This window comes from Lepidochelys kempii, chromosome 10 (assembly GCF_965140285.1).
Source record: "Lepidochelys kempii isolate rLepKem1 chromosome 10, rLepKem1.hap1, whole genome shotgun sequence".
NCBI classification, from domain to species: Eukaryota; Metazoa; Chordata; order Testudines; family Cheloniidae; genus Lepidochelys; species Lepidochelys kempii.
In genome coordinates, this window is record NC_136389.1 from 77,940,289 (window position 1) to 77,953,548 (window position 13,260).

General features: G+C 48.5%; 1 protein-coding gene across 3 annotated transcripts in view; it reads right to left on the bottom strand.

The window, feature by feature from the left end:
* PCSK6 (proprotein convertase subtilisin/kexin type 6) overlaps positions 1-12,580 on the bottom strand; it is a 118,665-nt gene extending 106,085 nt beyond the window's left edge. For all 3 annotated transcript variants that reach the window (XM_073304307.2, XM_073304309.2, XM_073304312.2), the window contains exon 1: positions 12,394-12,580. In XM_073304307.2, the coding sequence (XP_073160408.2) occupies positions 12,394-12,558 (165 nt within the window). In that variant the 5' untranslated portion in view covers positions 12,559-12,580. The remainder of the gene's footprint in view (positions 1-12,393) is intronic.
* Between the last annotated feature and the right edge of the window lie 680 nt (positions 12,581-13,260).

The following is a 13,260-nucleotide window of genomic DNA, read 5'->3' on the forward strand; positions in this document are numbered from 1 at the left end:
AGATTGTTCCAATTGGCTGACAGAAGTTATGGTTTTTAGAGAAGCTACAGACTCTAGCAGAATGACCACAGACCTGGGGGGCCAGGAATTCCTGGGTTCTAATTCCAGCTCAGTCACTGGTTGTTTAGTTTGCACTTCTGCATTTCTAAAATGCAGAGTGCCTACCTGATTCACAGGCCTGTTTTGGGGATACATTTAGGGTCTTGCTTTCCAAACTTGGCCTCTAATTTTGAGTGCCCAACTTAGGGCCTGGCTTTCAGAGGGGCAGAACGTCTCATTGACTTCAATTAGAGTGGGAAAATCAGGCCCCAAGTGTCTAAAGCTGGGGACTCAAAATCCAAGGCAGCCAAAATTCTAAACATTTAGCCCTAAGTGTTTCGAAAGTATAAAAGACACTGTGGGTTATAGGCTGCCTGGCCCTCATGAGAGTGCCCAGTAAGGTGGAGAGAGCATGAGACGCCCCCCTCCTCTCTCCCCATCATGCCCATGTCAATACCATTCAGAGTTGCAGACCCTGCTTATCCCTTCAGGCTCCTCCATCACTACTCCCCAAGAGGTGCCCGGTGCCCAAGAAGGAGCAGGGAGGAAGTGGAGCCATGTGGCCAGCCAGCTCTGGCAGTGCCCTTCCACGTGCCAGCTGCCAGAGCTGGCCAGCCACATGTGATGGGGAGCTTCCTCCTCACTCCCTATTTCCCCCCGCCCCCACTGCAGATACTTAGACTCATAGAATATCAGGGTTGGAAGGGACCCCAGAAGGTCATCTAGTCCAACCCCCTGCTCAAAAGCAGGACCAATCCCCAATTAAATCATCCCAGCCAGGGCTTTGTCAAGCCTGACCTTAAAAACTTCTAAGGAAGGAGATTCCACCACCTCCCTACGCAATGCATTCCAGTGTTTCACCACCCTCCTAGTGAAAAAGTTTCTTAATATCCAACCTAAACCTCCCCCACTGCAACTTGAGACCATTACTCCTTGTCCTGTCCTCTTCCACCACTGAGAATAGTCTAGAACCATCCTCTCTGGAACCACCTCTCAGGTAGTTGAAAGCAGCTATCAAATCCCCCCTCATTCTTCTCTTCTGCAGACTAAACAATCCCAGTTCCCTCAGCCTCTCCTCATAACTCATGTGTTCCAGACCCCTAATCATTTTTGTTGCCCTTTGCTGGACTCTTTCCAATTTATCCACATCCTTCTTGTAGTGTGGGGCCCAAAACTGGACACAGTACTCCAGATGAGGCCTCACCAATGTCGAATAGAGGGGAACGATCACGTCCCTCGATCTGCTCGCTATGCCCCTACTTATACATCCCAAAATGCCATTGGCCTTCTTGGCAACAAGGGCACACTGCTGGCTCATATCCAGCTTCTCGTCCACTGTCACCCCTAGGTCCTTTTCCGCAGAACTGCTGCCTAGCCATTCAGTCCCTAGTCTGTAGCTGTGCATTGGGTTCTTCCGTCCTAAGTGCAGGACCCTGCACTTGTCCTTGTTGAACCTCATCAGATTTCTTTTGGCCCAATCCTCCAATTTGTCTAGGTCCCTCTGTATCCTCTCCCTGCCCTCCAGCATATCTACTACTCCTCCCAGTTTAGTGTCATCTGCAAACTTGCTGTGGGTGCAATCCACACCCTCCTCCAGATCATTTATGAAGATATTGAACAAAACCGGCCCCAGGACCGACCCCTGGGGCACTCCACTTGACACCGGCTGCCAACTAGACATGGAGCCATTGATCACTGCTACTTCAGCCAGCCAACGGGCTGGAGCAGAACTCTGCACCCTCAGGGCCCCAGGAAGGGATTGATGGAGGAGCAGAGAGACGCTGCCACATCCCAGTGTTACCATATAGGAGCTGCATTCCCCTCCCAGCGCATCCCTCCCACCTAATCTTGTCTCCCTCATACAGCAAGGCTGCATCAGAAAAGCTTTTACAGGGTTTGCCCCAATTAAAGTGACAGAATATTGTAGGTCTTAAAACCCTGAGCAGTTTCCAGTCCATTGGTCCTCATGAACCAGGTTGCTCCTGGGCTCTGGACAAACCACTAGCAAGACCTGGGCTAGGTGCACCAAAACACAAAGGGATATTTATTTGGCTGTCACTCCCTACAGGCAGGGCACCATCGTACCCAGCTGCAACAAGCCAGGCACTGGTAGCAAGTCGCAACGGTAGTTCCACGTCAGACCTACCGTTCTTCAGGGAGGCTCCACCAGGCAGCAAGCCCCAGCCTCAGCCCCACTCTCAGGCTGTGATCTAGACTAGAGGGCTGCTGTCCTTCCCAATCAGCTTCCTACTGGGAGAAGCTCTCTCCGTTTAACCCCTTCCTCGAAGCCTGACACCTATTGCAGGTGTAACCGATTGAGCTCACAGTTAACTCTGACCTGGCTTTCCTGGATGGGGAAGCTCGTGGCCCCCCTGCTGTACCTGGACCATCCCCCATTCCAAAGTAGGGCTGTCACCTGTCTGGGTTTTACCCAGACAGTCCGATTTCTGGCTTCTGTGTCCAGATGCCATTGAGGGTGGCCAGGTGCCTGGTTTTTAATCAGGAAGTCCGGTCATAAAGGGGACCTGGCAACCCTAAATGGCACCTGAACCAAAAATCGGGTGACTGCAGGGCAAAGGGAGGCACCAGGTCCTTAACTCACACCAGCCCCTGCTCAGCCGGGGCTGCTCCTACCTGGATGCTGGCTCCTTGAGATGATCCAGCGAGCGAGGTGGGAGAGGAGGGAGCAATGAGGATGGTGCCTTGGGGGAAGCAGTGGGGAAGGGGCAGGGGCAGGGGTCTGGTTACCAGCAATTAGAAAGGCGGCAACCCTATTCCAAAGGCTTCCTACAGAACAAGGACAATTCAAAGTCAGGAGTTCTGGGTGGGTTTATTTGGCGCTTGGGTATTGTCAAGGGTTTTCCAGCACTAGTGACTGTCTAGAGGTGCCGGGACTGAGTCCAGTTCGCAGCCTCAGCAGCAGTAGGGTTTTTCCTGTGGTGTAAAAAAAATCATGGTATGAAAGGTGGTTTCAGACTAGGAAACTACTGCTGCCAGCCTTCGGGGGGCTGGGGAGAGGTTCTGGGTCAGTGTGGTGGTTTCCTGTGGTTTTTCAAAGTACTTCCTCTTGCAACATACCTCAGAGCTCCAAACTGGAGAAACTGTTCCCTTTCCTCCTAACCCCACTTTCCCTCAGTCCTCTTCAGACACCTTCTGTCTCAACCGCTCCCACGGCTCTCAAGAACGTCTTCCTTCCCACATCACTGGGGTGCTGGGGATCAGATCGAGGAGATAAATCATTTTTTCTGCTTTTGAAAAAACTCGCTGCTTTGCTGATTGCCAGTGGCAGAGGATTGGCGCTTCCTTAAGCTTCATTTAAGAGAAGGGGGATATGGCACTGCTGAGAAGTTTTCACTTAAGAAAGTGCTGTAGGTGTGGGGTTAGGGTGGATGGCCCAGTTTCACAAAGGTATTTACGCTCCTAACGTCCATTGATTTCAATGGGTCAGGGCTCAAGGCCTGGAGCAAAGCCAGCTGGCCTGGAGTAGCTGCCTGATTGTCTACGCAGCCTGCTGGCTGGAAAGTGTCAACCAACAGACCAGCTCTTGAGCCCAACAGCAGTAGTTTGGTAGCGGCTCAAAGCATTTGCCCACGGCTATGATAGCTCTTGCCTTAGCCCCAGCCTTGCCACACTCTAGCTAACCTGGTCCAGAATCTCAGCTCCAATCACTAACCTCAGCTCTGACTCTTGGCTCCAGTTTCAGAGTTTCGCCTCCAGCTATGGCACCTGACAGCTGATTCTGTCTGACCCTGTGAACCACCGCGATCTCCCCCCTTGATTCAGGAGGAAAGGACAACTTGTGGCTAAGGCACTGACAACTGTGGTCATTAGATGGATATGTTAATATAGAGAATTCAGATGTTTTTGTGACTGAAGCAGCTAGGTCGCTTCCTTTCCTTGAAGGAGCACAGGGAAGGCCAGCTGGTAAGAAGACGACCAGGAGGCAGGAACCTTTGGAGTACAAAAATAAGGGGACATCAAATGAAATGACAGAGGTGACCTGTTAAAAACAGATTAAAGGGAAATACTCTTGCTGTGCAACACGTAACTAGCCTGTGGAACTCAATGCCACAGGATGTCACTGAGGCCATGAACTTAGCAGGATTCAAAAACGAATTGGACATTAATTATGGTAACTTAGGGTATTCTTGATATCCATATAAACACGAACAAAAATGTTGAAAGGGATATTAAACTTCATGCTTCAGGGCTTAAGCCAGTCTAACTATTAACACCCAGAACAAGACTTAATAGGGTGGTAAATCATCCCCCCCCCACCCCCGCCCCATCTGCAGGGTCTTTTCACCTTCCTCTGAATCATCTGGTGCTGGCCACTCCTGAGGACAAGATACTGGATTAGATGGGTCTCGGGTCTGATCCAGTCTGGCAAATGCTACTTTTCTGTGTGACATCTCCAGAGTCCATTCCTAGGCTGAAGATTAGATCCAGCATGTCTCCGATTGAGTGGATGGGACTGGAGACGACTGGTGTGAAACCCATGGTATTCATGCAGGCAAGGAGTTTGGTATTTTCTATACAAATGTCATAGTCACCAAGAACCTGGGAGATTCCAGCACTACGCTGGACAGCAGATCCAATTTGTTCCTGTATGAACCCTACAGAGAATTTGTTTGGAAATCTGCAGAACACTCAGAGTCCTAGCTTCCTTTTGTCCGTAGCCTCACAAACCATCAATGGTTTCTGGGATGAGGAATCTTCAAAATCTGAGGTTGGAGGGGGACATGACCTCTATCCTACTTTGTCTTCGCTTTGCCATGTTCTGGGATCTTTCTTTCTTTGTGTTACTGAGTAGTCTCTTGGAAGTAGCTCAGCTACAACAGGGTTGTTGGCAGTGTTAAACCAGATTTTGGTGATGCAGGCAAGGTTGGGTAGTTCATCCAAAAATCAAAATATGGATGGTACAGATCTTGACGACTGTTGACCTTGCATCCATCTGGAACAGATTGAGGCAGTTGACTTTTGCTGGCCTGGTTGTTGGCATTCTGAATGAGGCATTTTGAAATTCTCCAGCAAAGGGAATGAAGCCCTGATGCCAGGGCAGTCTGCCTGGCTGGCTACCTCAAACCTATGGACCTTGGAAGCCCTGGGGTTCCCATCAGCCGACCAGGTGGGGAGCAGGCAGGAAACAAGGCAAGTTTCCATCAGAATGCTGCCTGAGTTCTGTCGGAACTTTGACGAAATTGAACCATCTCAGTGGAATGTTTCAATTGTTGCAGAGTCAGGAAATTCTGAGGAAATTTTGGAATTTTTCTGACCAGCTCGATAAGTTATGCTTGAGACATAGTAGCCCCTTCAACACCTACATGGACACACTCAGATGATGAAGTTATATTCCTCACAAAAAACAGCAGGTAACCATTAATCAGTACATCAATCAAAGATCTGGGCGTTTTTAGAGTCACTGCTGATTAAAATCTGTGAGCATTTTACTTGCTCATTTAAAAAAAAAAAAAAAAGTCACTCACCCCAGTAAGAATGTTATACAGCTGCACTAATCTAGGTATAAGGTTATTCTAGGATAATGTGTTTACCTCAGGAGCTCTGTTCCCAAAGCCTGGGAATGCTGTGTCTGGCCATATAGATCACTAGACTCTCACAGGAATTTCAGGAGCATGCTTAAGTGTTCATTCCCCCCCCCCCCCCACAAGTTTACTACTTCCCACAGTTATTGATCTTGATTCTTCTGACATCATATTTCTGCCAGGACTGCGGCTCCATCAGCATGGGAGGTGCTCATTTAAGCGTGGGGTCAATTTTAATTTTCTGAATTGATTAGCAATTTGGAGCTGTGGCAGAAGTTTGAGTGGAGTTTATGTTTATTTTGAGCCAACCTGGGTTTGTACTTGAAGTAAAATGGGAAGTACAGGTTCATGCTAATGGAGGTAAATGAAGCCCTGATGTAAAGTCTCAGGTCAGTGCTGCCCGGCTCAGCTTGTTTCTGACCTACTCACGGCAGACAGAAACAACGCGGAAGTGCTTCTTTCCTTGCCAGACCATTATTACAGAAAGGATATTGATGGCTTGGTTTCCATGGAAACATGTGTCTGCCAACTCCATCCTATGAAGTGTGAACAGCTAGAAGCTGAAGGAGTTATATTCATCCCCGTTTTAGTGAAACTGGATTAAGGATCTTATGCATCCTGCCAGGCCTGCAAAATACTCCAGTAGGTATGGATGGTGTTAGAATCCAAGATTGTCATAAAAACCCCTTCATAAGATATGCAGACTACGAATAGTAATTTCTGAAGTGACAATGAACTAACATTCCTTAGATGTGAAAGCCAAGTATTGCAGTCTTTAGAGTCTTGGCTTCATAGATCATATTCTTCTTAAAAGCACTGTCTGGTATTTTTAAGTTCTCCCTCTCCTAGCCAAAATGTAACAACGGATTCTGATCGCACCCAGGACAGAATGTGGAGTAATTAACATTATTACACTGGTGTAAATGAGAGTTGCTTGATTTATCTTTCTCCATTTGGTCATATTTCTGCATCGTAAGCTCTTTTCTGCCCGTCCTTATTACCCACTGGCATATGGCTTGCACTCAGTCTTTTCCCATGCCCCTAGCTCAGCAAGCTGCTCATCCCAGGTCATGCCTCATTCATCTGACATTGTCCTGCCCACTTCTCCTCCCCACCCCCGTACTCATTCCCCCAAAATCTGCCCTGCTTTTACCACCCCGCTTAAGGCCCCAGTTTGCCACCCTTGCTCCCAGCAAGCAGCATTTCATGAGTAGCCCCAATGACCGCAGGAGGACAGACTATTTGCAAAGGAAGGTACTAGCACAGCATGATAAAGGTGACAGAACAGGGATCTTCTTTTACATACATTTGATTGCATTATGTAATCTGAATTAATATTTACTATATACAGTGGGAGGAAGGGGAAATAAACTAGAACCAACCAGACTGTGCTTATCCTGAACAAGCCAAGCTCCAGGACTCTTGTCACATCTCAATCTCCAGCGCCATTTCTCTCTTTTTGCCTCTCATCTGTCAAATGGCTTAATCCTGGGGCATACTGCTTGCTACAGAAGGCATGCTCCTGAAATCAATGGGGCTTTTCATAGTAGTAAGCACTATTGCTGGTATTTCCATGATTGGACCCCCTGATTGGGAAGTCTTTGGGTCAGGGGCTGTCTGAAAAACACTTTGCAAATCTACAAGACTGCATAAACAAAAACAACCCAGAGGAGAAGTGTTCTCAGTGGCATTTTAATCCCCATGCTTTATTGCAAAACTAAGGTAAGATACAGCCACCCAAAACTTAATTCCAGTTGTGCAACTGTCGGCAGTTATTATTGTAACCGCAGTCATTTAAAAACAGATTCAAAAGCACTTACAGCATTAAGACGTTTCCATAGAGTTGGCTCTGAGCCAGGCTCCTTTTTTGGGCTTCAAACCAAGAAGGTCAGTGCAAAACAGAGAACGTATAGAAAATCTAATACATAAGTACGTCCCAAAAGTAAATCCACAACAACTAGCTATGCTCTATAGCCAAAACGAAACAATCCTGTCTCTAAACAATGCCTGTTTGCCATCTATTGAGGGGAATACATTTCTTTGCTCGTCCAGTACACAGTGGATGGCACAATCTAGCTTCTCTCTCTCGTATACTGTGTAGAAGAGTTCCCGTAACTGCTACCCTGGAGCAGCCAATATATTCTTGAAGCTCTGCTCCCAGGGATGAACAGAATCCTGCTAGTGTAGGTCAGGGCTGAGGAGTGTCACAAGAGTTAAAAATGAACAGGGTGTTTGATTGGTTATTTTAAGTTTTCCTTTCTTTAATTTAAATTATTTGTTTCATTTAAAACAAAAATCAAGTTAGGGTTTCAGACCCATCTATGAACATCATTTTCCATACAAAATTTCCCCCTAAACTGCCATGCCAATTGTTGTGACAGTCAAGTCCCATTCATTTGGGGGAAGAGACAGTAGTTATGAGAACTACATTCAAAGCCCGAAAGCAGTTTTTATATACAACCTCTAGGATTTTGTCATTTCAGAATTTCAAATGCCTAAATGACCGTGATGCAATGCTTCCAGCAGAATCTTGCCCTATAGAAAGGTTAATCTGTGTTTTAGACAGACAGAGTAGCACCTGGGTTCTAATTACACCTCCCATGAATGGATGAGCACCCAGCAAGCTCACTGAAGTCTGGACCTCACAGAATTAGGCCCTTGGAAGGTTGGGTTTGCCCATTTCTGGCGTTGATTGAATGATGGTATAAACTGTAAGTCCTGCCTGGTTTGGGGACAAAAAGCATACATTAAAAAACTTCACGCATATATCAAAACTCCAAATAAAGGCAATTGACTAAGTCGCACTCCCAACAATGCACACTGGATATTGCTGTATCACATATTGTCTGCTCCCTTAATTCTGAAACAATTGCAAACAATTGCAAACAATGAAGCATGACTCACAGGGTAAATCTGTACTGCAGGGATCGGCAACCTTTGGCACACGGCCCGTCAGGGAAATCCACTGGTGGGCCAGGCCGGTTTGTTTACCTGCAGCGTTCGCAGGTTTGGCCGATCGCAGCTCCCACTGGCCGCAGTTAGCCGTTCCAGGCCAATGGAGGCTGCAGGAAGTGGCGGCCAGAACATCCCTCGGCCTGCACCACTTCCCGCAGCCCCCACTGGCCTGGAACGGTGAACCACAGCCAGTGGGAACTGCGATCGGCTGAACCTGCAGGTCAACAAACTGTCCCGGCCTGCCAGAGGATTTCCTGGATGGGGTGCATGCCAAAGGTTGCTGATCCCTGTTGTATTGCATCTGGGCTCCTTCTGTTAAACAAGAGGGAAGCTCATCTGAAAATCAGTTTTTAGCATCCCAAATTAAAGTCATCTGACATTCTGAATGTCTAGAGATGAGCCTTTCCCCTGCTAGGAATGCAATCATTAAGAAAAGAAGTGTACGGTTGCCTTGTGTGGGATGAGACAGACAGTGTCAGGTTTGGTGCCCTCTTAACCTTTAGAGTGTCCCTTTACCTGTGGAAACGCAGGACGAAATCCTGGCTCCATTCAAGTCAATGACAGAACTCTCTTTGACTTCAAGTGGGCCAGGTTTCAACTCCAGAGTTCATCGCAAACCCCAGCTGAGAATCAAAACTTAGATCCATTCTCCATCCCCACGCCTAAACCCCAACCAATGCAAGGCTAAACTGATACCCCCCTCCTTAATGCAGTCCCTCTGAGTCTACTTGTATTACTGCACACTTTTACATAAGGTCACTCTCCACTGGCACTCTAACACTACACGTTACCAAGAAAATGTTGTCATCCAGATGAGCTCAGTATGAAGATCTGGATTGCTTGGAAAGTTGGACACACGCAAACGATATGCATTTTAATAGTGCCAAATGTAGAGTCAAACGTATAGAAACAACGAATGTACCCCATGCTTCTGGGGACTAAGCAGTGACTTTGAGAAGGACTCGTGCTCATGCTGAATAATCCGCTGAACATGGGCTCCGAATGCGACGCTGTGCCCAAACGGGCCATCACGAGCCTTGAACGTATAAAGAGGGGACTATCAAATAGGAGGTTACATTGCCTCTGTATTTGGCACTGGTGCAACTGCTGCTGGACTCCTGTGTCCAGTTCTGGTGTCCACATTTCAAGAAGAGTGTTGAAAAATTGGAGAGGGTTCAGAGAAGAGCGACGAGAATAATTAAAGGATTGGAAAACCTGCCTTAAAGTGAAAGACCTATGGAGCTTAATCTGTTTCATTTATCAAAGAGAAGGTTAAGGAGTGACTTGGTCACAGTCCGAGTACCTACATGGGAAACAGGAATTCAACAGCAAAGGGCTCTTCAATCTGGTTTATAACAGAAGACGACGCAAATCGCTGGAACTTGAAGCTAGACATACTCGGAGTGGAAATAAAGAGCAATTTTTTTTTTTTTAACAGTGAAGGTAATTAACCAATGGAACATTTTACCAAGGATTGTCCCTCACTGACAATTATTAAATCAAGCTCTAGTTCAAACAGGAATTAATTCAGGAAGTCCGACAGCTTGTGTTATACAGAAGGTCAGACTAGATGATCACAATGATCCCTTCTGGCTTGGGGCACCTCATCTGCATGATATTTCAGCCTAAAAACACAGGTTATGGGGCCACACACAGGAGTTGTCGGATTTAGGCAGAGCCTTTGGGGCAGCACAAAAGCACCACAGATCTCTGATGAGGATACTGCAGGAATCTTGATCTGGTAGTTTGTGTTTGTACTTCAGTGTTGAAGTATAAAATATGGGACATGTTGAATTGGATTATAATTTATAGTGTAGTTCAAGAAATACTTTTAGCACCCAGACACATTGCATTGCCAACTGGACAGGGAGAAGCACTGAACTGGGAACACATTGAACAGGCAGACTGTAAGCAACCAAGGAAAGCACTAAACTCAGGATGGAACCCTGAGGAACATTTTTCACATGCGGACCGTTTAAAGAAGAAGATTTACAAAGTTTTGAGAGAAAAAGTTCTGTGAGGAAAGTAAAATTTAAGCCACAGATGTGCTTCGAGGGACTTAATGGCAAAATTTGATAATGTTCTGCTAGATTTTAGATAAACTTTTGACTTGGCTGGCTGTAGTTTAAATCCACAAATATAAGTTCAAGTGATCTAAATTACTTTTACAGAACAGCACACATTACCAGTATCAAGATAGGAGTTATAATGCAAAGAAAATTCCATTTAGATTAAGTAGCACCACACTTTACTGGTTTCTGCATGGATAATTACACAACTGCATTTAAACACTGCATGGTACTATGCTTTGAATTACAAAACGAGTTTATCTGTAACTTATTTGATCCTTTATGAAATCCTGAATGAATTTGCATACATTCTTTAATCACAGCTTTCTCTTTTTAATCTCACCAGGAGACTATACATTACAATCTCATGATCACTCACTGTGTGCACTACAAACCTCATCCATTCCTAATTGCAAGGGGGCTTTGTTCATTCTGGATTTCGCCATCTCTCATAAACCCTAAAGCTCTTACCTGCAAAAAACTACATGGGTGGTGTTTTCCTCTAGCCCCCCTGATTATTTTCAAGCTTTCTTCTCACAAGAATATGTTCTTGCATATTCTGTTCTGGACTTGAAATGTACAAGTCCCATCTGGAGAAAGGCTGGGTGTTTTCCATAGATTTGCTAGGCATGTTAAACTCTATTAATTCCAGTCTTACCGCTACCTACACCAAGCAACCACTATTATAGAAAAAACAAAAAAACCACTTACTCATGAGATCACTTCAGAGTTGCTACTAAAAGTATTACAAGTTAGTTCAAGCCATTACAAACCGTTAACAGAGCTGACAAACTCCAAGTTCTCCCCTAAACCGTAAAATAGTCCTGTCGAGTCCAGCACTTCTTCACTCTTCCCAAACCAAAACACAAAACTCAATCCAGTTCAAGCATCAAGTGGGCATGACAAATACACGCGGCTTCATAACCCTGTTTAAATTGATAAGCGCACGTTTGGCGCTGCAAAAATTAAATATTGATTCCTTTCCACTTTGCTGCCTCCCCTGGATTTAGCTAACTAATTGCCCATTTTGTACATCTGTTTTCACCTCTCAACGAGCACACATTTTTAACCACTAACGTTAAATAAAGCGAGGCGTTGCTGAGTATTAATCATAGGGAAACGCTCGAGCCGCCAGCCTGCCCAGAGGAAAAGGCGTCCAGCAGTCCTGAACTTGGGAACAGCCGCTTACAAGAAAGGAGTCGCTGATCTGCAGAGATGGGGCGAGCAACACCAGAGAGAGACTGGGCTCAGCGGGGCCTGATCCTGCCCCCCGCCAAGAAATCAATGGCAAAACTTCAGTGGGGCCAGGACCTTTGAGCGTCCAACCTGATGGGAACCTCTGCTGCCTTCGGCACTTGCTCTCGCCCCTTAGAGCTAGCAGGGCTTTTAAACTTCCAGGTGCCCGCTCGGGGCGAAGCCTTTGCCGGCAGTGGGAGAAGGGGCTGGCCGGCCTTACGTCCCAACACACCACTCGTTTAAAAACCCCGCAGCCTTTCAACAGCTTCCCTGCCCGGGCCCCGCCTGCGGGCTGCGCGCCCAAGCCCCTGCGCGCTGCGCGCCGGACCCGAGCTCGCCCCGTTCCCAGGGCGCACGGGGACGCTGCGCCCCGGAGCTCCGCAGAGAGAAAGTCGGAAGCGCCCCGCGCTCGGGCACAGCCAGCGACCGGCCCCTGGTGCCCGCGGGCAGGGCACAGGGGCCGGAGCCGCCCCCGGCCGCTGGGGACAAGCCGCCCGCCCTCTCTCCCCAGCCACCCAAAGTTGGCCGCAAAGGGGGCGCCGGGCGCTTACCTGTCCCAGGTTCACGTAGCCGTAGGCGGAGGCCAGCCTGGCTGCCTCGCCCGGCCCGCCCAGCACCTGCACTGCCCAGTGGTTGGTGTAGACAGGCCGGGAGGGCTCAGCCGGGCAGGCGGGCAGGGCGAGGAGGAGCAGCAGCCAAGCCGCGGAGGGGCGCATGATCGGGCGGCGGGCGGCGGCCCCGGCTCCGGCTGGCGCGCCGCGGGGAGACGCTCCGGCTAGCCCGGCTGCCGGTGCCGTACCGTGGCTGGGCGGCGGGGGGAGCTTTGGCTTTTAAAGCGGCCTCGGCTGGGGGTGGCTGCTGCGGGGAGGGGGCGGGGGCTGCTCTGCCCGCCTGCGGAAGGGCTCCGACCCGGGGCGCCCCGCGGGGAGCCCCTCGCGCTGGTAGAAGGGGCCCCCGGGCACCTGTCTTATGCTTCCTGCCTGCCGCCCCCGCCCGCCCCCACACACCCAGGGATGAGTTACCTGCCTGCCCAGGGTGTGGCCTCACCTACCGGCCCCATACTCTGCACCTAGAGATCCTGGGGGGGGATCAACCCGCCCACCCCCAAACTCTGTCCCGAATAACCCTTTGGGTCCAGGGCAACAGAGTCATCACTCGCCCAGCACCGCTGGGGCAGGTGGCCCTGTCCATGGAAGTAACAGGAGCAGATCATTGCCCCTGGGAGCAGCCCATCCAAGCTCCAACTACCTACTGTCCTTAGGCTCTGCAGCAGGCCAGGGATTCATCCGCTCCAAGGCCAGAAAGGACCATCTCATCCAGTGGTTTTCAACCTTTTTTTTTTTCCCATTTGCACACACCCCCAACATTTCAAATGGAGGTGCAGACCCCTTTGGAAATGCTTAGACATAGTCCGCGCC